Source organism: Musca domestica, unplaced genomic scaffold (genome assembly GCF_030504385.1).
Source record: "Musca domestica strain aabys unplaced genomic scaffold, Musca_domestica.polishedcontigs.V.1.1 29, whole genome shotgun sequence".
Classification (NCBI taxonomy): Eukaryota; Metazoa; Arthropoda; class Insecta; order Diptera; family Muscidae; genus Musca; species Musca domestica.
In genome coordinates, this window is record NW_026712296.1 from 11,367,999 (window position 1) to 11,392,585 (window position 24,587).

Below are 24,587 nucleotides of genomic sequence, written 5' to 3' on the forward strand. Positions count from 1 at the left end.
GATACTAAAAAATAGCAAAGTGTCGATCACCTCAAGCAAGCGCTTCGCCGGAAATGGGCCAAAATACCGCAGAGCAACATTCGGGCAGCGCGGTTTCATTGGCCGTTTAAAGATCATAATTCGTGCCAAAGGTGATCAATTCGAACAAATCTTAAATTATTCTAAAATTTGATGCTATTTCCGACATTTTTTGCTTTCATTCAATAAAATTTAAAATAAGAATGTAAAAATTATGGCGTTTGACTTTGTTGCAGTTTTTTTATCTCACCCTGTATATACTTTATAGGGTCTACGACGAATAGTTAGGGATGTTACAAATGGATTGGAATTTCAGAATTCGAGCTCATTCCGTTGGGTTGCCTTGCATTTGGTGAAGGAATATAATTTTTTAAATTTCATAAAAGAGCATTCGATAAAATTGTCATCATTGTCAAACATGTTTGAAAAACATTTTTTTTGATATATAAAGAAACATTTTGAATTTAACTATATTTTCGGAAAGAACATATTTTTCTTGAAGCTTCTGATCTAAAAAAAATGATAATTGGTCTTGCGGATGAGTTGAAGGCATCTATGGAGAGGTTAAGAGATGAGGCAACTATACGGAGTTCCAAAGAGCATCATGGCTTCTTATTCGAGTGGGCAGAATTAAAGGTAAATAAGTGTACGAACATATTTTGAATATATGCACCTGAGTGCAGTCAGATTTACAGTCAAAATGCATACAACTGGGCTTGGAAGAAACATATCAAGTCTATTTGAAAACAATTTATCGCAATTATATAAAATCGTTCATGAGAATCCATATCTTCATTGCAATGGTCCATACTGTGGCGGTCATGATTGGAGATCAGGTATGTTGGAGGAAAGGCGTATATGCCAATACCTTTGTTATTTTGTTGTAGCAACAAATTTAAAAATTTTCAGAATCCAGATTCTACATCCATTGATGGCTACATTTATATATTGGGTGCAATACTGACATGCCTATGTTCCTCAATATACCTAAAGAAGAATATGGTAATGCAACATTGGTGTGTGGAGCATATTGTAGCGTGGTCAACGGGTTTAGTTATGAGCTTTACAGGTAAATGTCCCCTAAAATAAGTTTTTACTCCCAGAGGAAAGTTGTAAATGAACTGAAATAAAAACGTGATTGTCTTTGTAGCAATTGCGTGTCTACCTTAAACAAAAGTTCTGTGAATAGGCTATTAATAATTAAAATTATCATTTATTTTTCAGATTTTATCATTGGCATTATGGCATTCATGCTGAACAACGATATATTGCGTTCCTGTTATTGTGCTTACACCATTTCCTGCCTCTACCTGTTTATGCCCTTAACGAATCTGTTGTCGCTAATGCCTTTGACCACTGTCGTTAGTATGCTGTACAGTACATATTTCACCTTTACAGCATTTAATAAATCAATTGAGGATGAACGCATAAATGTGGATCTACGATATCTGATACCGGACATAATATTTATTGTTGGCCTTAATGTGGTAGGCGTCTGTTTTCGAATTCGACGAGATTGCGCTACCAGAAGAGTACTCCTAACTCGCCATCTTAATGTCAAAGAAAATTATTTATTGAAATTTGCTAAAGATCAAGAGGTAAGCATTTTTGCTTATGCGGATAACATTATGAATTGAAGGTGTTTTTTATTGATTTATTTTAGAACAGTCTACTTATAAGTATTATACCGGCTCAAATAGCTGAGAAAATTGGTCAAGAAATTAGAACCAGAATTGAACGCTATAAACTGCCACAAATGAAAAGGCCGCAATATGCAAGTGAATTTGCAAGGTAATATTTTTGCTAAGGCCATGATTTGAGGAATACCCAGCTAAAAATTTGGGAGCCTAATAATTCATAACAGTAGGTGGAGAATAATGGGTGCTTCCTTAGAAATATACAAAGCAAAAAACTTATTTTCATTATTACCCAGCAGAACATTTCATTACCAGATTATGGGTTTTTATACCCTACACCAAAAAAGTATGGAGGGTATATTAAGTTCGTCATTCCGTTTGTAACTCATCGAAATAATCATTTTAGATCCAACAAAGTATATATATTCTTGATCAGCGTAAAATTCTAAGACGATTTAGCCCTGTCCGTCCGTCTGTCCGCCTATTGTAATCACGCTACAGTCTAAACGAATTAAGATAGGAAGCTAAAATTTTGCACAGATATCTCTTTTGTCTGCAGGCAGGTCAAGTTCGAAGATAGGCTATATCGGTCCACGATATCGTATAGCCACCATATAACGGTACACCCGATATTCGGTATTTTGATGATCTTAGCCACATTTTTCAATGGAATTGTCTGAAAATCCACACAAGTAGTTCCTTGTGGGTACTTTATACCTCGGCAGGGAATTATCTATATAGGTCCACAATATCGTATAGCCCCCATATAACTGTACCCCCACGGTATTCGGTATTTTGATGATTTTAGCCACATTTTTCAATGGAATTGTCTGAAATTCCACAAAAGGAGTCCCTTGTGTACATTTTACCCCCTCAAAAAGAATTGTCTATATAGGTCCACGATATCGTATATCCCCCATATAACTGTACCCCCCGATATTCGGTATTTTGATGATGTTAGCCACATTTTTCAATGGAATTGTCTTAAAATCCACACAAGTAGTTCCTTGTGAGTAGTTCACCCCCTGAGAGAGAATTGTCTATACAGGTCCACGATATCGTATATCCCCCATATAACGGTACCCCCCGATATTCGGTATTTTGATGATTTTACCCACATTTTTCATCGGAATTGTCTGAAAATCCACACAAGGAGTTCTTTGTGGGTACTTTATACCTCGGCAGAGAATTATCCATATAGGTCCACCATATCGTATAGCGCCCATATAACGGTACCCCCGATATTTGGTATTTTAATGATTTTATCCACATTTTTCAATGGAATTGTCTGAAATTCCACAAAAGGAGTCCCTTGTGGGCATTTTACCCCCTCAAAAATAATTGTCTTTATAGGTCCACGATATCGTATATCCCCCATATAACTGTATTCGGTATTTTTATGATATTACCCACATTTTTCATCGGAATTGTCTAAAAATCCACACAAGGAGTTCCTTGTGGGTACTTTATACCTCGGCAGAGAATTATCTATATAGGTCCACGATATCGTATAGCCCTCATATAACGGTACCCCCGATATTCGATATTTTGATGTTTTTAGCCATATTTTTCAACGGAATGGTCACAAGGGGTTCTTTGTGAGCACTTTATCCCCCGACAGAGAATTCTCTATATAGGTTAACGATAATGTATAGCTCCCATATAACGATACCCCGCGATATTCGGTATTTTGATGATTTTAGCCACATTTACCAATCGTATTGTCTGAGAATCCACACACGGAGTTCTGAAACGGAATTTTCTAGAATTCTCTATATAGGTTAACGATAATGTATAGCTCCCATATAACGATACCCCGCGATATTCGGTATTTTGATGATTTTAGCCACATTTACCAATCGTATTGTCTGAAAATCCACACACGGAGTTCTGAAACGGAATTTTCTGTATAGGTCCACAATATCATTTATCCCCCTTATAACGGTACTCCCCTATATTCGGTATTTTGATGATTTTAGCCACTTTTTCCAATGGAATTATCTGAAAATCCACACAAGGAGTTCCTTGTGAGTACTTTACACGCAGACATAGATTTGTCTTTATAGGTCCACAATATCGTATATCCCCCCATATCGGCACTTTCCTATATTAGATATTTTAAAGATTTTAAAATAATTTTTAATGGATTTTATTTTTTTTGAAAATTTTCTAATTCGTTCCAAATGGTGGAGGGTATTCAAAGTTCGGCCCGGCTGAACTTACTGCTTTTTTACTTGTTAAGAATATTTTAGTCCCAGTAATTGCTTACAGAATAGTATTATTATACCCTCCACCAATCTATGGAGGGTGTATTAATTTTGATATTCCGTTTGTAACTTATTGAAATACTCTTGATAAACCTATGACAAAAAAAAAAAAACAGTAAAGAAGGTCTTAAAGTCGGGCGGGGACGACTTTATGATATCCTACACCACTTTGCTAATTAAGTAGAGCTCCACATAACAAAAGTTTTTATGGGAGAATTCAATCATATACGCTATGATTATAATTATAATTTAAAGTTCAAAAGACTAAATATGCCGAAGCATTTGTATCTTTTAAATTCGGACTTGTATTGCCCATTTGATATATATATGAGAGCTATATCCAAATCTGAACCGATCTTGATAAAATTTGGAAAAGATATTTCTGAGCTGTACTTCGTATATTTCCCTGAATATCGTTGTTACGGAGTGCATATTACGGCTGTGGGTAACAAATATAACAAATCGGATGAACAATATATATATGAGCTATATCTGAACCGATCTTCACCAAATTGACATACTAGCTTCTAGACTCCATTCTTTCGTAAGTGCCAAATTCCATCCCATTTGGGCAAATATTGGATGTTTGGTGCACAATAAAAGGTAAATCGGACGAAGTTATATATGGGAGATATATCCAAATCCGAACCGATCTCGATAAAATTTAGCAAAGGTATTTCTGAGCTGTATTTGATATATTTCCCCAAATATTGTTGTTACAGAGTGCATATTACAGCTGCGGAGGACTAAAATAACAAATCGGATGAACTATATATATTGGAGCTATAGATATATCTGAACCGATTTCGATCAAATTTGGCATACTTATTTTCAGGCCTAATTTGGTTATATGCGCAAAATTCCATACTATTCGGGCTGATATTACACGTTTGGTGCACTGTAAAAGGCAAATCGGACGAAGATATATATGGGAGCTATATCTAAATTTTTACCGATTATCTCCAATTTCAATAGGGTTCGTCCTTGGGCAAAACAAATGATTTTGGTAAAATTTCATCCGGATCGGGTATTAAAAATGCGAACTGTACTCTGTTTACAAAAATACATGGACATACGGACGGACGGACAGACGGACATGCATAAATCGACTCAGAATGTGATTCTATGCAGATCATCAAAAGCAACTATGGGTCTATCTCGTTTCCTTTTGCTGTTACAAACAAATGCACAAAGACATAATACCCTGACCACCTTGTGGTGTATGGTATAATCACATCTTCGTATAGCCCTCATATATCGGTTTTCATTTAAGAAGTATTTTTCGGATTCTTTTTTTGAAAAATTTGAATTTCTTTCCAAGTGTTGGAGGTATTAAAAGTCGGGCGGGCAGACTTTATGATACCGTATACTACAATACGTATTTAGTAGAGCTGCTCGTTACAAATACACGTTTGTATTGGGAATCAATGAGAAGTGGATCGTACCAATTATTAACCTTTTTTGAATTCGTACCTTAGCTCTAGAGCAGATATAATTTGGAATCAATGGAAACTAATATATTAGTCATATACAACGTAGTACCAAATATTCGACAAAGCTTTTATTAAGAAAATATATCGGAACAATGGATATATGGGAATTGAGTTTCAACAAATGTAATTTTTTGCTTCCGGGATAAATTCAGTCGGATGTGCACAAATCCATCCAATTTGGGCTAATATTAGCATATTTGGTCACAATAAGCGTCAAATCGGATAATGATATATATGGCAGTTATATGAACCATATCGATAAAATTTGGCAGATGTATTTCCGATGTATCTGAAATCTGGTATGGCCTCCATATATCGATACCTACCGAACGGATTATTCCAAAGTTAGTGTTCGGTGTTCACAATGGGTTCCATCTCATTTAACAGAAAATTGTCTATATGTGTGCACAATTTCGTCTAGCCACGGAAGACACCTGCGGGTATTTTTAAGATTTGAGCTACATTTTTCAACGGAATTGTTTCAAAGTTAATTTTTGGAATTCCGATAGATTCCGTCTCCTATGACAAACAAATTATTCTTACAGAACCACGCTTTTGTATAAAATGGACCCATTTAATGATGACTCCCTATATAATAACCAATACGACCCTAACGAAAGACTTATAGGGCGGTTAAAATTTAAAAAAAAAATATCACTCGGGCTTGTCGACAGATTTATGCTCTCAGCCCTTCGTTATAATTATTCAAAATTTTGATCTGTTTTGGGGGGTGGTTCCCAGGAGTGTTTGTCAATTTCAGATCTCACCTATGTCTGATGTAATATTATAACTTGACAGATTTCACATTTTATGAATTATGTGATAACTTTTGGAAAATGTATCTATCTTTATTACATCTTTAGTAGAAATATTGGAATGTGTGAATTGAAGAAAGAATCAGAAGCTTATGTTGAAGTTTATAAGTGTTTTGTTATATAATATTTAGATCACTTTGTGGGGTAGGTATCAGAAGGAATGCACCGATTATCCCATCTTCACACCAGATCTTTCGCTAGTAAAAACATTTAGTTGTGTGAAATTTAAATGGAATCGGATGCTTATTCTGCTTTTATGAGCGTTTGGCTATTCAAAAAAATTGATCCCTTTGTGGAGGAAGTACCAAAAGGAGTAGACCGATATCTACAATCTTCCCAACAGCTCTTGTATAAAGAAAAATATTGGGATGTGTGAAATTTTTGAAGAAAATCGTGTGCTCGTTTCAAGTTTTATGAGAGATATAATTATTCGAAATTTTGACTCTTTGTAGAAAATTAGATATATTGATGATATTGCGATACTTTAATGATTTTACCAAAATTTTCTATTGTCTAAAAATTTGTATTTGGAGTTCGTAATGGGTTCTAGCTCCGGTGGCGAAAAAGTGTATACATAGGTCCACGTTTTAGCGCAGCCCCCATATAACGGTATCTTCCGATATTCGGATTTTTGATAATTTTTTTGACATATTTTTTCACTGAATTGTTCTACATTTGGCATAAGGTATTGGCAACGGGTTCAACATCTAGTGGCGGAACATCTAGTGTGCACGTTTTTCTGTAACCATTTTACCATTTTACGGTACCTCATGAAAAGATTATATATAAGATTTATTCGACATTTTTCGGATTTATTCCGTATTTGCAGTTCATAATGGGGTTTACGACCGTTGTGATTATCATTTATATTTTCAAAAAGTTATCATTTTATTGTATTTTTTTTGGAAAAAAGTTAAAAAGCTGTATGTTCGGCCGGGCCGAACCCTCCACCATTTGGAACGAATCGGAATTTTCAAAAAAAAAAAATAAATAAATAAATAAGAATAATAAGTAAATAAATAACAATAATAATTCAATAAATAAAACGTATAATCAGTTAAAAATTATGTTGAAATCGAATATAAAGAGTTACCGTTATATTGGGGTCTATACTAAGTCGTGGTCCTGCAAAGGCAATTTTCTGTCACATTCTGCAAAGTTCAAATACGAAATACGAATAGTGTAGCTGAAATCATCAAAATACCGAATATAGGGAGGAACCGATATTTAGGGGCAATGCGAAGACCTGGACCTGCATTTACAATTCTCTGTCATAGTCTGTAGTACCCATTATGAACTTCAAATACGAAATTTAAAACAATTGATTATTAACATTCAGCGTTATCACATCAGCAAAATAAATAATATAGGGAGGTACTTTTATATGGGGGAATATATGGAACGTGGACCTATTTACCCCATTTTCAATACCAAAAGTCCTGCAGACCGAACACACATTTAAGTGAAAATTTATCAAATTACTTCAATTCATTCGGAAACTAGGCGGACGGCCGGTCAACGTTAAATCGACATAGATTTTTATGCTGATCAATAATATATACACTTTGTGGGACCTAAATGCATATTTCGAGGTGTTACAAACGGAATGACAAACTTAATATACCCTCCATATGGTATAGGGTATTTAAAAAATATTTTAAAGGAAATATGTAATAAAGGAAGCCCGATAATTTGAACTTTATATAAGAACTGGCTATAGACATATTTTCAAAAGTGCTAATTTCCAAACAGTGAATTGCATTAAAATGGGCACACCATGCGCTCAGGCACTGTTGCGAACCTTCATTGTAGTTTGATGACCGGTAAACTCTTTTTTTGCATTAATGACACCCAAATTTTAACTAGGTAACTGAATATTGACCCATCCAGAATAAATTTTTCGTTTCTTCAGAAAACTCTTTATAGAATCCCATTACAATGTGAGCATTATTTTTGCGGATTTAGTGAACTATACTCATCTCACGACGACCCTAGATATCAAGACTTTGGTGGAAACATTGCACGATCTATTCCAGAGGTTCGATCAAGCATGTCACGAGTTTAATGTAATACGTATCAAATTTTTGGGTGACTGTTATTATGGTGTTACTGGTATACCTCAAGCTCATCCATTTCATGCTCACTGCTGCATAGAATTTGGCCGATCCATAATCGAACAAATATCGGAAATAAGGTAAGAGGGGCTGTATTTTCTAAAAAGAAAATAAATAATTTTTCTTTTGAGTTGTAGAAATTTGCGCAATCTTGATATTGATATGCGCATTGGCGTACATTCTGGAAATATTTTTTCGGGTATTATTGGTGCCGCCAAATGGCAATACGACATTTGGTCTAAAGACGTTGACATAGCTTCGCATTTGGAACAGACCGGCGTGCCGGGAAGAGTTCATATAAGCAAAAATTCATTGAAATATATAGAGGCGTACTATGAGTATGAAGCTGGCACAGAGAAAGCCACAAGGGATCCGTTTTTAATGAGGGAGCATATTAAAACGTATCTGATTATTGGTCCAAGTGTAAGTATTTGATAAAAAAAAATGTAGATAAAAAGTTTAAACAAGTAAACAGATATACCCGCACCATTTGGAATTAATTCGTATATTTTCAAAAAAAAAAAAAAAAATAAATAAATAAAAAAAAATAAATAATAATAATAAATAAATAAAAGGAAAGGTCAAATGTCGGGCGAGGCCGACTATATGATACCCTACATCACTATACATATTTAGTAGAGTTTTTGTAACAAAAATTGTATGTGAAGTATATCATACCAACCATACACCTTATTTGAATGCGTATCATGGCTTTAGAATAGTCACAATTTGGGAACTTTATTAAACTCTGAATCGATTTTCAACAAATTTGACGAAGGCTTACCTTTAGTATCAAATAACATTGCTGTATATATATAAAAATATTTAATATATGTACCGGAACGAGTTTCACCAAATGGTCAAATTCGGTTGAATATGAAACAAGTAAAAAAGAAACTAAGTTGGGCCGGCCGAAATTTTAATACCCTCCACCATTTGGAAGCAACTTGAAAGTTTTCAAAAAAATTCCGAAAACTATCACTTAAACGAAAACCGTTATATGGAAACTATACAAAGACGTGAACCTGCTAACCAAATTGTTTGTCATAGGCTGTAGTACCCATTACGAACTTCAAATACGAAATTTGAAACAATTCTGGTGAATAATGTCGCTAAAATCAACAATGTACCGCATATCAGGATGTACCGTTATATGGGGGCTATACGAAGACGTGGACCTGTACAGACAATCTTCTATCTTAGGCTGTAGTATCCATTTCGAATTTCAAATACCAAATTTGAAACAATTCCGGTGAATGATGTAGCAAAAATCATCAAAATACCGAATATCGGGATGTACCGTTATATGGGGGATACGAAAACGTGAACCTACATACGAATTTATTTGTCGTTGGCTGTAGTACTCATTACGAACTTTAAATACGAAACCTGTTACAGTTCCATTGATTAAAGTTGCTGGAATCATCAAAATACCGAATACCGGGAGCTACCGTTATATAGGGGGGCTATTCGAAAACATGGACCGACATGGCCGTTTTCCGAACTGCCTACTAGTGAACTATGCATGTATACAAAATTTTAGCCTTCTATCTCAATTCGTTCAAAAGACAGCGTGATTACAACTGACAGAACAAATATTGCTGTAGACTGCATATTACGCTTATGAGGGACTTTAACACCAAATCGGATAAAACGTATATATGGGAGCTATAGCTAACTCTGAACCGATTCTCACCAAATTTGAAGTACTTGCTTCCACATTGAAAACGGTTGTATGTTCCAAAATTTAGTCCATTTGGACTGATATAGGCCATTTGGTGCACAATAAACCTGAAAACTGAATCGAACTTGATACATTTTGCAGAGGTATTTCTGGACTATATCTGATATCTGATAACAAATATCATTCTTGTTGGGTGCATATTACGAATGTGGCGGAGTTAACCACCAAATCGGATGAAACCTATATATGGGAGCTATCACAATATCTGAACCGATTTTCTCCAAATTTGCCTCCAGTCTGAAATCGGTCGAATGTTCCAAAATTCAGTTAATTTGGACTGATATGCATTTTATTCACAAAAATACATGTACAGAAGGACGGGCGGAGTGACATGCATAAATCGACTCAGAAAGTGATTCTATGAAGATCGTCAAAAGTAACTCTGGCTCTATCTCGCGTCCTTCTCCACGTTGCAAACAAATGCACAGAGGCATAATTCCCTTACCACTATGTTGTGCAGGGTATAAAAAATCCGTACCGTTATATGGAAGCTATACCTAAACGTCGACCTATATAGTCATTTTTTCTTACCAACAGTCCTGCGGACAAAACACACATTTGAGTAACATTTCATCAACCTACCTCAATTTCAAAATCCGGAAACTAGAGTGGTACAGACAGATGAACGGACATCATTAAATTGACATAGAATTTGATGCTGATCGAGAATATATATATTTTGTTGGGTCTAAAATGATTATTTCGATGAGTTACAAACAGAATGACGAACTTAATGTACCCTCCATACTATGGAGGCAAATAATTTAATTTAAAAGCGAGTATACCAGTTCCGATATTTTGAAATGAAAATTATAAATGATTTTACTGGGGGTAGAAACCTCACAAATACCAAAGTGTTATGCGCCAATTATTTTTATTGAATTTATATCCCCTCAAGGACAAGTCAAATGCTTGACAAATCTCGAGCTAAAATCATACGTTTCAAACTAATTGAAAATTAAAATCTTGTGAAGTCCCACGCATCCAAGCAGTATGCGACGCATTTCGCCGTTGGTTGGATCAGGCATATTAGATGAACATTTGTATTGATCCACGACATTTGAATTTCTTCCATATTTTTTTACAATTATTTCTTTTCTTATATTTTAGGAATTTATGACCCAGTCGAAAGAATGGAAAACCTACAAGAACAGGTTGAAAACAAAACCTACACAAAAAAATAAAACCAACTTTAATCCCCTGCTACAATATACTAATGGCAAAGATGCCGAAGATCAAATGCTGTTGGATTACAACTCAATAAAATCTCAAGCTAACTTGCAAATTGCCAAAGACATTAACAAATTGCCAATTTACAAATTGGGGTAAGTTGCGAAGACCGTTGAAGTTTAAAGTAGATCTTGAGTTACGACTATTTCTAGAATAAAAGAACAACTTTTTACACGAATGCCCCGCTTAGATGCCTACGAAATGGAAGATTTTACTGCAAATCGAAATATCAGCACATTTTGTTTGTGGTTTAGTGATTGGAATTGGGAGTCGTCGTACAACTCGGAAATCGATGAATTTTTCAAGATATCCATTCTAATGTCATTTTTGATATTGATATGCGTCATGATTATGGAGGGTGTAAATAAAATGTAAGTATTATTAAAAATAAGTAGAAAAACAGTAAGTTCGGCCCGCCAAATTGAATACCGTCCACAAAATTGTCAAAAAAAAAAAAACAATAAAACAAAAACTAAAAATTATCAGTCGATTTTGTTGTCAGGTGTATACCTCCAGCCAATATGACTTCTGCTATGATTATTCAAATTTTTGTCTCCTATGGAGTAGGTTGCGAGGGAATGGGTCAATATTGTCCATTTCGTATCGGACCTAAATAAATAAGATGTAAATATTGCGACGTACCAGGTTTGGACTATATTGGTTACGTCCTTCACTTTATATGAAATATGTGATATTTTTTTAGGAAAAGTTTAAGATGTGCGTGAGGTACCAGAAGTACTCAATTTTCATACTTCATCTAATACATATAAAACAAGTAAGCAAAGGCTATAGTAGTGCGGGGCCGACCATGTGATATCCTACAACATGTTAGAAGCCCCCTTAAGTCCAAATTCATTTTGCAAGATTCAGCTTTTTAAATTATGTCATCCATGACGATTAGTTTCATTTTTTTCTGTTTTTTGTTCATTTGAACCCCTAAATCATTTGAACCGATCATCTCCAAAAGCAAGAGGCTCCTCTATATCTCTCAATTTAGGCTCATCTACATGATTTGCTTGTCTACGATATTTGGCTATATTCGTCAACGAAATCTGCATTTGGATTTCGCCTGTATGTTATTTTCAGCGTTTCGGTAGAATGGGACTGTTGGTATTTCTTTTTTCATACAAAAGTAGTATTTCATTCTACCGCCTGTCCTAAACTCTAACTTCAAGCGAGATATCGTGTCCTTTGGTTTCATTTTTCGACCTTTATAACGGCTAGAACATTGTTGGTTGTTGGTCCAATATATTCAATGGACATGTTTGAAAACAATAGTTCTCACCCTACCCTTATGCAAATTTTCGAGAGGATCGGACTATAATTGCAATGTGTATGTAATAACCCCAACCTGTGTTGTAAGATGAAAAAATATTACAAAACATACACTTCAATATAATAAGTCAATTTGAAAAAACCGCTAGCGATAAAAAATATGAAAAAAAGAAAAAAATGTCACAAATACTACAATCTGAAATATATGTATATTAACATCCATATATACTTTCCTATGTGGGAAACCAATACTTCGAGGTGTTTCACAATTTTTGACCCAACCAAACTTATAATACCCCCAACATATAGTGTTGTAGGGTACAAATATTGGTATGGGCGAAATTACAAGAATATAAAACATTTATATCCAATTTTATGCAAAATCATAAATTCCACATTCATCTCAGGTTTCTGGTTGAGAGAAATATTTAGATATTACAAGTTGTAAAGAAACACTTGTTTCGCAAATTATGACAGACCCTTTGTGAGTGATGTAGAAAAGAGAAAAGGTCAATGACCCCAGGTCAAGAGGTCATTGACCCCAGGTCAAGAGAGAGAGAGAGAAGGAGAGAGAGAGGAAGAGAGGAAGAGAGAGAGGAAGAGAGAGAGGAAGAGAGAGAGGGAGAGAGAGGAAGAGATAGAGAAATAGGGAGAGAGAGAGGGAGAGATAGAGGAAGAGATAGAGAAAGAGGGAGAGAGAGAGAGAAAGGAAGAGAGTGAGAGAAAGGAAGAGAGAGAGAAAGGAAGAGAGAGAGAAAGGAAGAGAGTGAGAGAAAGGAAGAGAGTTAGAGAGAGAGAGAGAGAAAGGTCAATGACCTCTTGACCTGAGGTCATTGACCTTTTCTCTCTCTCCCCTCTCCCTCTATTCTTCTCTCTCTCCTCCTCTCTCTCTCTCCTCCTCTCTCTCTCTCTCTCTCCTCCTCTCTCTCTCTCCTCCTCTCTCTCTCTCTCTCTCTCCTCCTCTCTCTCTTTCTTCGTCTCTCTCTTTCCCTCTCTCTCTTTCCCTCTCTCTCTCTTCCTCTCTTTCTCTTCATGTCTCTCTCTTAATATCTCTCTCTCCTCCTCTCTCTCTCTCTCCTCCTCTCTCTCTCTCTCTCCTCCTCTCTCTCTCTTCCTCTCTCTCTCTTCCTCTCTCTCTCTTCCTCTCTCTCTTCCTCTCTCTCTTCCTTTCTTGACCTGGGGTCAATGACCTCTTGACCTGGGGTCATTGACCTTTTCTATCTCTCTTCCTCTCTCTCTCTCTTTTCCTCTCTCTCTCTTCCTCTCTCTCTTTCTTCGTCTCTCTCTTCCTCTCTTTCTCTTCATGTCTCTCTCTTAATATCTCTCTCCCTCTTCCTCTCTCTCTTCCTCCCTCCCTCTCTACCTCGTCCTCTCTCTCTTCCTCTCTACCTCTTCCACTCTCTCTTCCTCTTCCTATCTCTCTCTTCATATCTCTCTCTTCATATCTCTCTCTTCCTACCTATCTCTTCCTATCTCTCTCTCTCTATCTTACTATCTCTCCCAATGACCTCTTGAGCTGAGGGTCATTGACCTTTTTTCTCTCTCTCTTCCTCTCTCTCTCTCTTTTCCTATCTCTCTCTCTCTCTTCCTCTCTCCCTCTTTTCCTCTCTCTCTTTCTCTCTCCCTCTTTTCCTCTCTCTCTTTCTTCGTCTCTCTCTTTCCCTCTCTCTCTCTCTTCCTCTCTTTCTCTTCATGTCTCTCTCTTAATATCTCTCTCCCTCTTCCTCTCTCTCTCTCTTCCTCCCTGCCTCTCTACCTCGTCCTCTCTCTCTTCCTCTCTACCTCTTCCACTCTCTCTTCCTCTTCCTATCTCTCTCTTCCTATCTCTCTCTTCCTACCTATCTCTTCCTATCTCTCTCTCTATCTTACTATCTCTCCCAATGACCTCTTGAGCTGAGGGTCATTGACCTTTTTTCTCTCTCTCTTCCTCTCTCTCCCTCCGTCCTCCCCCCTCTCTCCCTCCCTCTTTCTCCCTCTCCCTAAACCACTTCCTCTCTCTCCCTGTACCTTTATCACCTCCTCCTTTCGCTCTATCTTTCATCCTCTCTCTCTCTCCCTCCCAACATTGAAAAATATTCTTTTAAAAGATCTACAATTTTCAAAACGGATGCCTTTAAAGCAGGGCTAGACAAAGAGTATCCCAGTACAAAACAGATATGTACACCAACACAATTGTAAAAAATAAATTGTCTTAAATTTTCTGTCAAAATGGTTTTGGTTTGGTATTTGAAACAAATATTTCCGAAATTGTAAATATTACACCTGTAAAGATTTATCTTTTTGATTGATTTCTGTTTGACAGAATTTGTGATGAAGGTATTCACCACATGTCAAGAGGTCTAATGTCAACAGGTCATTAACCATACTCTTAACTTGTGAATACAAATTCTGTCAAACAAAAATCAATCAAAAAGATAAATCTTGAACAATAGTAATATTTACAATTTCGGAAATATTTGTTTCAAATATGTAGTAAGATATATATATGTGCCCTAATATTGCTTACGGTGTTTTCATAAAAATATCCGACAGCACCGTCTCCGTCGACTGCTCGAACAAAACTAAATATTCTCCAAAACCATTTTGACAGAAAATTTAAGACAATTTATTTTTTACAATTGTGTTGGTGTACAAACAGATATCCAATGGGATACTCTTTGTCTAGCCCTGCTTTTTGATTGAATTTGTATAAGAATTTACATGTTAAGAGTAGGGTTAATGACCTGTTGACATGGGGCCTATGACTTCTTGATGTGTGGTCAATGACCTCTTGACTTCCTGTAATGAGGCAATGACCTACCTCTTGGCATGGGGCCAATGCCCCCAGGGAAGGAGAGAAAGAGCCTATTGACATGGAATCAATGAACTCTTGACCTGGAGTCACCTGGGGAAAGATGCAGAGAGAGAGAGAGAGAGAGAGAGAGTGGAAAAGGGAGAGAAAGAAGGAGGGACATAGAAAGAGAGAGAGAAAGAGGGAGAGTAATAGAGGAAGAGAAAATTAAAATTTTGTTTTTCTTTATATTTTTAGATCCCATTTAATTGGTTTTAAATATGAATGTTTGCCAAAATAATTTATAAAGCAAATGGATAACAAATATTTGTATAAATAATGACATATCGCTGTATTGTTTAAATATGCAAAGAGAAATTTGACTGGTAAGAGATATTTTTTCTTGAGCAGCGCTGATATAATATAATAAGATGAGACATTATGTTATATTATAGCAGAGCTGACAATTTTATAGGTTTTTTCTGATTTTTATGGATTCTATGTACACGGAAATGCTCTGGAATAGATTTTTGAGGCCGTGTATATTATATCTGTTACTTTTCTCCCCAGATTTCCGTAATTTTTTCGCGATTTCTGAACAACATATTCTGCAAATTTTCTAATGCATTTTTGTCATGACGTCAGCCATTATTACCTGATAGAAAAACTAAATGGCCATATGCATGGCATAAATCATAAATAAGCCCTATCAAAGGTGAATTTGTAGGTCGGATATCAGGAAGGACAGTAAATAATGAGACACAAGCACAACGAAGTGTAATATTTACCACCGAGAACATGTTCTAAATTTTGAATACTCGTAAATGTCATAGTATTCGAAGGCAGTATATAAGTTGCTTTAAGTTACATTATGTTTGATCTTAAATATACTATTCCCCTTTTCTAAATAGAACTCTTGAGAAATTTTGTAAATATATGTATGTCGACAAAATCAACGTATTCACTTTAACCTGTTCAATTCTTGTTTGTCCAGCATTCACAATTTCGCATCGTTGCTTATTTTGTATGGATTCACATTAATTTATGCCAGTATTGTGTTAATATTAGTCTGGTTGCGGCCAGTGATGACAAGATGCTCACCACCACGCCAAAAGCTAATAATACTCCTAAACAGAATTTCCATAAATATTGAGAGGATGGCTGTGGTTCGTATTGGAATTTTTCTGTCATTGGTTTTATGCATTATGTCCACTGCTCTTGTCCATTCGGTAAGTTGTGTACGCACGTATGTATGTATAAGTTCAATGTCACAGAAAAGTAAATTTGTTTTAGATGTTCTGTGATCCTGTGGCTCTGGAAAACGATGACGATTTGATATATGAATTTCTTCAAGGAGGCCATCGTACATTATGCTTTAATTCATGGGTAAGAAGGTAGAATAGTTGAAGTTTGTAAAATACATATTTTTTATAAATGTTCTTTATAGGCCGTAACCGAATGTGTAGTTCTCTGCTTGGCCATGATCTTTACGTTCAGTCATATACCGTATTGTATACAAATGATTGCTGCGATTTCAATCACCATCTATTATCTTTTGATCATTTTCATTGAGTTTGATCTGGTCTACGAGAGCAGTTTGGTCACCAATAAAACAGTTCGAGCAGAAGCAAGTCATGTCTGGAATATTTTGACTGTCCTAGTGATTTATCAATTAATGTCGCGTCATATTCTTTATATATCGAAAATTGAATCCATGTGAGTTAAATTTTTTGTAACGTTTTCTTATTACAACAGGTTTTATTCTTTAGCTCCAAATGGCGCTTGGAACAGAAAAAAGAAAATGCACGCGTTACCGAAGAATCGATTAGAATTTTATTGCAAAATATTTTACCAACTCATGTAGGTAAGTACTGGAAATCCGAACAATGAAATATATATAAGTTTAAGAGAAGAGCAAAAAAGTCGGATGGGTCAGAAATTTGTAACCATTCTATAAATTATTAACGGATTCTGTTCGACAACTCAATAGTTCAGCCAAGAAGTTAAGAGAAAATTGTTGCCCTTGTAAAAATAATGTATTAATAAGTTGTTTTGGTAGTAGATTGTTGGTCTCATCGCGAACATTAAATACTAAATTTTAAACAATTTCGGTGAATAAAATCGCTTAAATCATCAAAATACCGAATATCAAGAGGTGTTCGCGGAGCTTTACGAGCTTTCCTTCCTTTTTTTAAGTTCCTTCCTAATTTTTGTATGGAATTGAAGAAATGAATGTGTTGTTCTATCTTGTTGTTGTGATTGATGATCGGAACGTCGATGTTGACGATGATTCGTAGACAATCGAAGGTACTAGGGTTGATATTCAGAGGGTGAACGATTTTTGCATAATACAACTATGATGTCGGGATGTATACAATTGATACTTTGGACAATGTTCAGGTTAGGAATTACTTTGTGGGGATTTGTGGTGATTTGTAGGTAATCGGGAACTTTGATGAACAGCAAGATCGCCTGATTTGACCACTCCAGACTTCTGTTTGTGGGGCTCTTTGAAGTCGGGGGTTTATGTCAACAAGCCTCAGACTCTTTCAGCTCTCCGCCAAGAATGTGAGGACCTATCGCCGGATGTTTTGGCCAAAGTGATGGAAAATGCCATAAAAAGGGCTCAAATGACAATATATTTACAGACATTCTCGAGCTGGTGTAAACAAAAAACTAACAGACCGAATAAAAATAATCCATATTTACTTTTGCGCCACCAGGCTCCTGTGTAAATGAATAACCCGCCACTCCACTTGATGAAAGCCAGTTCAAAAGGTATTCCCGGCTAACGATTCAGTTGTGTATGAGGACAGGATGATGGGATGATTCCGAAAATTACTAACTACGCTTTAGCAAGCCCCCTGCGAGAATTATTAAATTGGGCTAAAATTTTGCATATGTATATTTTGCCAGTAGGGAGGTTAAGCTCTTAAATGTTATATAATGTCGGACCACTTTTTCATATAGCCCCCATATAACGTTACCTCTCAATATCCGTTAATTTGATGATTTTATTTAAAGCTCGTAATGGGCAATACGGCCTATGACGAATAATCGCGTATGCGGATCAACGTCTTCGTATAGCCTCCATATAACGATGATTTTAACGACATTATTAACCGGAATTATTTAAAATTTCGTATTTAAAGTTCGTAATGGGTAAAACAGCCTATGACAAAAAAAACCTATAGCTCCCATATAACGATACCTCCCGATATTCGGCATTTTGATTATTTTAGCGGCATTATTCACCGTTATTGTGTCAAATTTCTTTTTTGAAGTTACAGCCCATGGCAAAAAATTACTTATGAAGGACAACGTATTTGTATAGCCGCCATATAAGAGGTTTTATTTGAGAGGTATTTTCCTACGAATATTTTTGAACTTTTTGAAGTTCCTTCAAAATGGTGGAGGATATAAAAGTTAGGTCCAGCCAAACTTAAATGTTTTTTTAATTGTGGTTGTTGCCGTTGTTGTTTGTGCTACTATTGATACAATGGGCGCATGGATGAAGTTATCACGTTATATTAGAACCATTAAGTCCTCTTCGTATACTCGTACTACAGGTATTTCCAAAAGCTCCTCTTTTTCAACCGTACCCACCAGCAGTGACCTCAATATCAACATTTAAAACTCAATACGTATATCCAATACCAAATTAGGCATCATTTAATACAGTTACTACACGTAGCACACATTTCCGAAATCGTATTCTTATACGATGACATAGAGGTATAAAAATGGTACATTACATAGTCAAAATAATGACATCGGAGGCTGGATTCTTCATCTATTAAGATATGTAATTTTATTTGTAAAACTTTTCATTTGACATTTCTTCCTTCATAAACTTTTGTGAGAACTATTCGTACACTCAATTTTTTTCAGTTAAAATATACTTATCCAATCGTCTGATCAGCGAACCCTACTACGAACAACACGAATATGTCGCTGTTATGTTTGCCACAATAATTTATGCCCGTTCCGGTAGCATTGAACTGAAGCTACTCAATGAAATTATTTGTGATTTCGATGAAGTGGTAAGACAGAAAAACTCCTAAGAATTTTTTATATTTTTATATTAAACTTACTTTTGTAGCTGGGATATTACAAGAGCCCCATAAAGGTGGAGAAAATCAAAGTGGCCAATTGGTCTTATATGGCAGCCTGTGGTTTTGATATTTCTGTCGGCGACACCTCATATAGCACCAAATTAATGCCCTTCCAATCAATGTTTTTACTAAACAGACGACCCAATACCAAGTCATTGGCCAGTGCCCAAGTGCCACGAATGACTGGATCCAAGCGACAAGAGGTAAATACCCATTTGGAAGAAAACACCAGTTCTGAAACGGATACAGATGAAAATTCCAGTTCTTCTGAGTGGCAAAAAAGACAAGTTGTCATGACGATGGCAAATTTTGCATTGGATCTTTTGGCTAGTATGAATTCTTTCAATGCGACAAATCAATTGGAACGAGGCAATGAAGAGCCACCGATAATGTTGAGAATTGGTAAGTTTTAATTATTGGAATAAGATTCTGAACTGGGAGCTTATATGCTTGGAATAGAAATTTCGAGTACTGAATCCACATATATGTTGCGAGCCCAATAACCAGGGATAAAACGTTGATTTTCTATACAAATGTGTATTTTGTATATTGGATCAGTCAGAAAAGAGCCATTCCAAATATTTTTCAGAACTTCCCGTAAAAAATGGAGTTGGTTCCGAAGGAATGGACTAATGGACCATTCCACATCGTACGTAAATAAATATGATATAAATATTGTGATGTGCCAGGTGATATACAGGCATGTCACAGAATGTAAAATCGTTCAAGAGTGAAAACGAAAACGGTTTTAGCTTCTCTAAAAAACGGAAAACGCAAAAATTTTGCGTTTTGATATCACTTTCAAAAAGCAGGGTGAAATTGAAATGTTTAGTGATTTTAACGTAAAAAATAAACAGAAGACACATACATTTAACAGAAAATATTGTATTAACCAAATTCTCTTAGAATGGACATGTTTTTGGAATTTATTTTTCCAAAAATCTATTATTTTTCTAATCCATGATGAAAACGCAAAAAAATATGCAGAAATGAACGGCAGACTTGTATTGTTGAATTATTGCCATATGTGTTGAAGAAGAAGGTGTAGAAATGTACAACTGACAGACCAAAAAGCAAGAAAGAGGAAAAACAAAAAAACAATTAATTGTTTGGTTTGAGACAGAGCGCTTCAGTCAAAAAAGGATTCGTCTTCGGAAGTTTTAACCATTCTAACGTGAGTTCCGTCAATGCATCCTACAATTCCTGGAATTTCATAATTTTCAAAAAAGTACAATTTCGACTTTCTTTTTTCTTCGGAAGACATTCTTAATTTGATCCAATGTGGACAAATTTCAGCTTCAATTGCATTAATAACTCTCCACATAATTGTAGAAACTGTACTTCTCCCAAGGCTTAGCTCCATATCTCTACCTATAACTCCTTGAAATGCACCCGTAGCCAAAAACCTAAGCGTTGTTGCAAGCTGGATAATAGCCGGTATATTGGAACGTTTGAGGTGGGGAGAAATTTTTTCCAAAACTAAAACAAAAGCTTCTTTATTTAGCCGATAATAAGTTATAAATCTGTAGAAATAAATTATTATACCCTCCACCTTGGAAAGGAGGGTATATTAACTTTGTCATTCCGTTTGTAACATCCCTAAATATTCGTTTTAGACCCCATAAAGTATATATATTCATAATCAGCATAAAATTCTAAGTCGATTTAACGATGTCCGTCTGTCTGTCTGTCCGTCTGTCTGTCTGTCTGTCTGTCCGTCTGTCTGTCTGTTGAAATCACGATACAGCCCACATTATTTGACGTAGAGCTCCAAAATTTAGCAGAGCTATTTGCATTGTGTCTAGGATGGTTGGTATTGAAAATGAGATATATCGGTCCACGTTCTGGTATAGTCCCCATATAACGGTACCTCCCGATATTCGGTATTTTGATGATTTATGCCACATTTTTTCACGGATTTGTCTTAAAATTGGTATTTGTAGGTCATAGCGGGTCCCTGAGCGTGTGGCAAAACATTGCATGTATAGGTCCACGTTGTGGTATAGCCCCCATATAAAGGTACCTCCCGATATTTAGTATTTTAGTTTTTTTTACCACATTTTTTCAACGATTTGTCTAAAAATTGGTATTTGTGGGTCATAATGGTTTCCAGCTCCGGTGGCGAAACATTGTAATTATAGGTCCACGTTTTGGTATAGCCCCCATATAACGGTACCTCCCGATATTCGGTAATTTGATGATTTTTGCCACATTTTTTCAGGGATTTGTTCGAAAATTGGTATTTGTTGGTCATAATTGGTTCCAGCTTCGGTGGCGAAACATTGCATGCATGGGTCCATGATTTGATATAGCCCCCATATAACGGTACCTCCCGATATTCGGTATTTTGATGGTTTTTGCCACATTTTTTCACTGATTTGTCTAAAAATTGCTATTTGTGGGTCATAATGGGTTCCAGCTCCGGTGGCGAAACATTGTAATTATAGGTCCACGTTTTGGTATAGCCCCCATATAACGGTACCTCCCCATAATCGGCATTTTAATGGTTTTTGCCACATTTCTTCTAATGTTTCTTTTACCCTAAGGTGGAGGGTATTAAAAGTTTGGCCCGGCCGAACTTAATGTTTTTTTACTTGTTATTAAAATAAATTTGAAAATAACTCATTACTGGTGGATCCTTACTCTAAATTTGAGTGAGATAAAGGATCTGATGCGTTCCTCAATGGCCGGCGACGAATTTTTTCAGTAAACCGCTGATTTATTTCTTCATCCATTACAGCAAGTATTGAAGCCCCTGGCATTTTTACTTTTGGTGTTTATATTATAAAAAACAATTTAAACTCCTTTTTTAATTGTCAATAATTTGTTTACGACTTTTTTTTTCATGGAGTTACCATATTTTTATTTCAAAAATGTGAAATGATTTTTTTTCCGGATTAGTCAAAACGTACAAGTGCTGAAGAAGCAAAAGCAAATCGTAACGATTTGGAAAAGGTGAAATAAATCGATTTCGTAAAACTTCTGTGACATGCCTGATAGTCCAATTATTTCCTTCACCTTATATGAGATATGTGATAACTTTCAGAAAATGTTAAAATGTGCGTAAGGTACCAGATAAAGACGACCAAAATATTCCACTCTCATATTACATCTAATATAGATAAAAATATTGGTATAGGCAAAATTAAAAGAAAATCGAATATTTTTATCCAATATTTTGCGAAATCATAAATTCTATATTAACCTCAGGCTTCTGGTTTAGAGAAATTTTTAGTAGATTGTAAAGAATCGATGACTTTTTTTCGCAAGTTATGACAGATATAAGCATTGGAAATTGTGACCCTTATTGGTTGACGTACCAGAAGGGGTTAACCTCAGGCTTCTGGTTTATAGAAATTTTTAGTAGATTGTAAAGAATCGATGACTTTTTTTTCGCAAATTATGACAGATATAAGCATTGGAAATTGTGACCCTTATTGGTTGACGTACCAGAAGGGGTTCGCAGATATATATCATATTCACAACAGATCTTGTGTTAGCAAAAATGTTTGGATGTGTGGAATTTGAAGATGGTAGAAATAGTTGGATGTGTGAAATATGAAGATAACCGGACGCTTATTTCGGATTTTATAATATTTTTGGTTATACACCACTTTCACCCTTTGTGGGGGAGGTACCAGAAGAAATGGCCCGATCTCTACCTTCTTTATAACAGATCTTGTGTTGATAGAAATATTGAGATCTGCCAAAACTGAATGAGATCGGATGTTAATTTTGCGTTTTATGACCCTCATGAACCTTTGTGGGGAAGGTACCAGAAGGTGTGGACCGATATATTCCATCTTCACACCAGTCCTTGGGTTATTAAAAATATTGTGATGTGTGTGAAGACAATCGGACTCTTATATCACATTTTATAAGATTTATAATTATCCAAAATTTTGACCCTTTGTGGGGGAGGTATTTGATGGAGTGGACCGATATTGTCCATTTTCGCACCTGAGCTAGCACTGATGCAAATATTAGGATTTGCAAAGTAGGAGCAAAATCGTATTATCCTTCCCAGAAGGGCAATAACACATTTTTTTTTGAAATTTCGACTATTTGGGGAGAGGAAGCAGAAGGGGTGGACCGATATTGCCCATCTCCGAACTCTAAGTTTAATAATAATATTGCAATGTACCAAGATTGAACCAAATCGGATACTCCTTTCGAGTTATCGTGCGCATTAGTCAGATAAAGCTAGATCGCCTCCAAATGTTCTGAAACGGATTTGGTCCAAAACGACCTAGGATCTAAAGCCGTTATTTAGATGTGGCACGTTGTGGCCGTATCAAATGATATATACCCTCTGTTTATTAATTTTTTACAGGCATAAGCAGCGGTGAGGTAATGGCCGGTGTTGTCGGTTCTTCCCAGGCTCATTATGATATATGGGGCAATGCTGTGAATATGGCTTCTCGCATGGATTCTACCGGCGAACTAGGTCGCATTCAAGTCACTGAAGAAGTAGCTGAAGTTTTAAAATCGTTTAATGTGATTTGTAAGTATCGTGGCATGACAGAGGTTAAAGGTCGTGGAAATATCCCAACATATTTTATTAATATTACCGAAAATTTTGTCTTCGAACATTTTAATCCGAATGAAAACTTGCATTAAAATTAAATTAGCTTAGATATCAAAAATAGATTCTAAACAGAACGGAAAAATAAATGATGAATTAATTAAATATTTAATAAAACGAATTTTTTTGCTCTTAGTGATAATGAGCGGCTTTCTTCTTATATTGAGAGCCAAAGGCTAGTTTGCACATCATGCTGGAGATACGTGCAAAATGCATCTTCCACATTTAACTTAACAGAAACGCTGTATATATGTATAGATTGATTTTATTTTGGTATAAGTATAATATATAGAATTTTTAAGAATGTCGTGTTAGTTACACTATTTATTTATTTCATATGTGTACAGGGTGAGATGAAAAAACTGCAACCAATTTCAGACTGCTGTCATTTCTAAGCCACTCGTCCGACGGCTGTTAAAATTATTCCAGTGACAGCTCATTATATTGTTTACAAGCGTTCAAAAGCATTTTGGTGGGAATTTTCCGGAAAAAAAGTTATTCGTGATGGAATTCAAGCGGCTATC

The 24,587-nt window shown here is 35.7% G+C and overlaps 1 protein-coding gene across 1 annotated transcript; it reads left to right on the forward strand.

The window, feature by feature from the left end:
- Positions 1 to 481: 481 nt before the first annotated feature.
- On the forward strand, positions 482 to 24,152 carry LOC101898406 (adenylyl cyclase X E). The gene is made up of 16 exons (XM_059124510.1): positions 482 to 654; positions 702 to 854; positions 928 to 1,087; positions 1,243 to 1,616; positions 1,682 to 1,809; positions 8,143 to 8,424; positions 8,482 to 8,767; positions 11,199 to 11,413; positions 11,471 to 11,689; positions 16,358 to 16,592; positions 16,657 to 16,749; positions 16,811 to 17,079; positions 17,133 to 17,227; positions 19,255 to 19,406; positions 19,466 to 19,880; positions 23,812 to 24,152. Exons 1-16 carry the CDS (start codon positions 538 to 540, stop codon positions 24,096 to 24,098), a joined length of 3,480 nt encoding a protein of 1,159 aa, XP_058980493.1. The 5' UTR covers positions 482 to 537; the 3' UTR covers positions 24,099 to 24,152.
- Positions 24,153 to 24,587: the final 435 nt, after the last annotated feature.

Coding starts and splice junctions, on each gene's coding strand:
- LOC101898406 (XM_059124510.1), top strand. CDS start 538: ATGATAATTGGTCTTGCGGATGAGTTGAAGGCATCTATGGAGAGGTTA. Junction 655..701: donor TCGAGTGGGCAGAATTAAAG/GTAAATAAGTGT, acceptor ACCTGAGTGCAG/TCAGATTTACAGTCAAAATG. Junction 19,407..19,465: donor TTTGTGATTTCGATGAAGTG/GTAAGACAGAAA, acceptor TTACTTTTGTAG/CTGGGATATTACAAGAGCCC.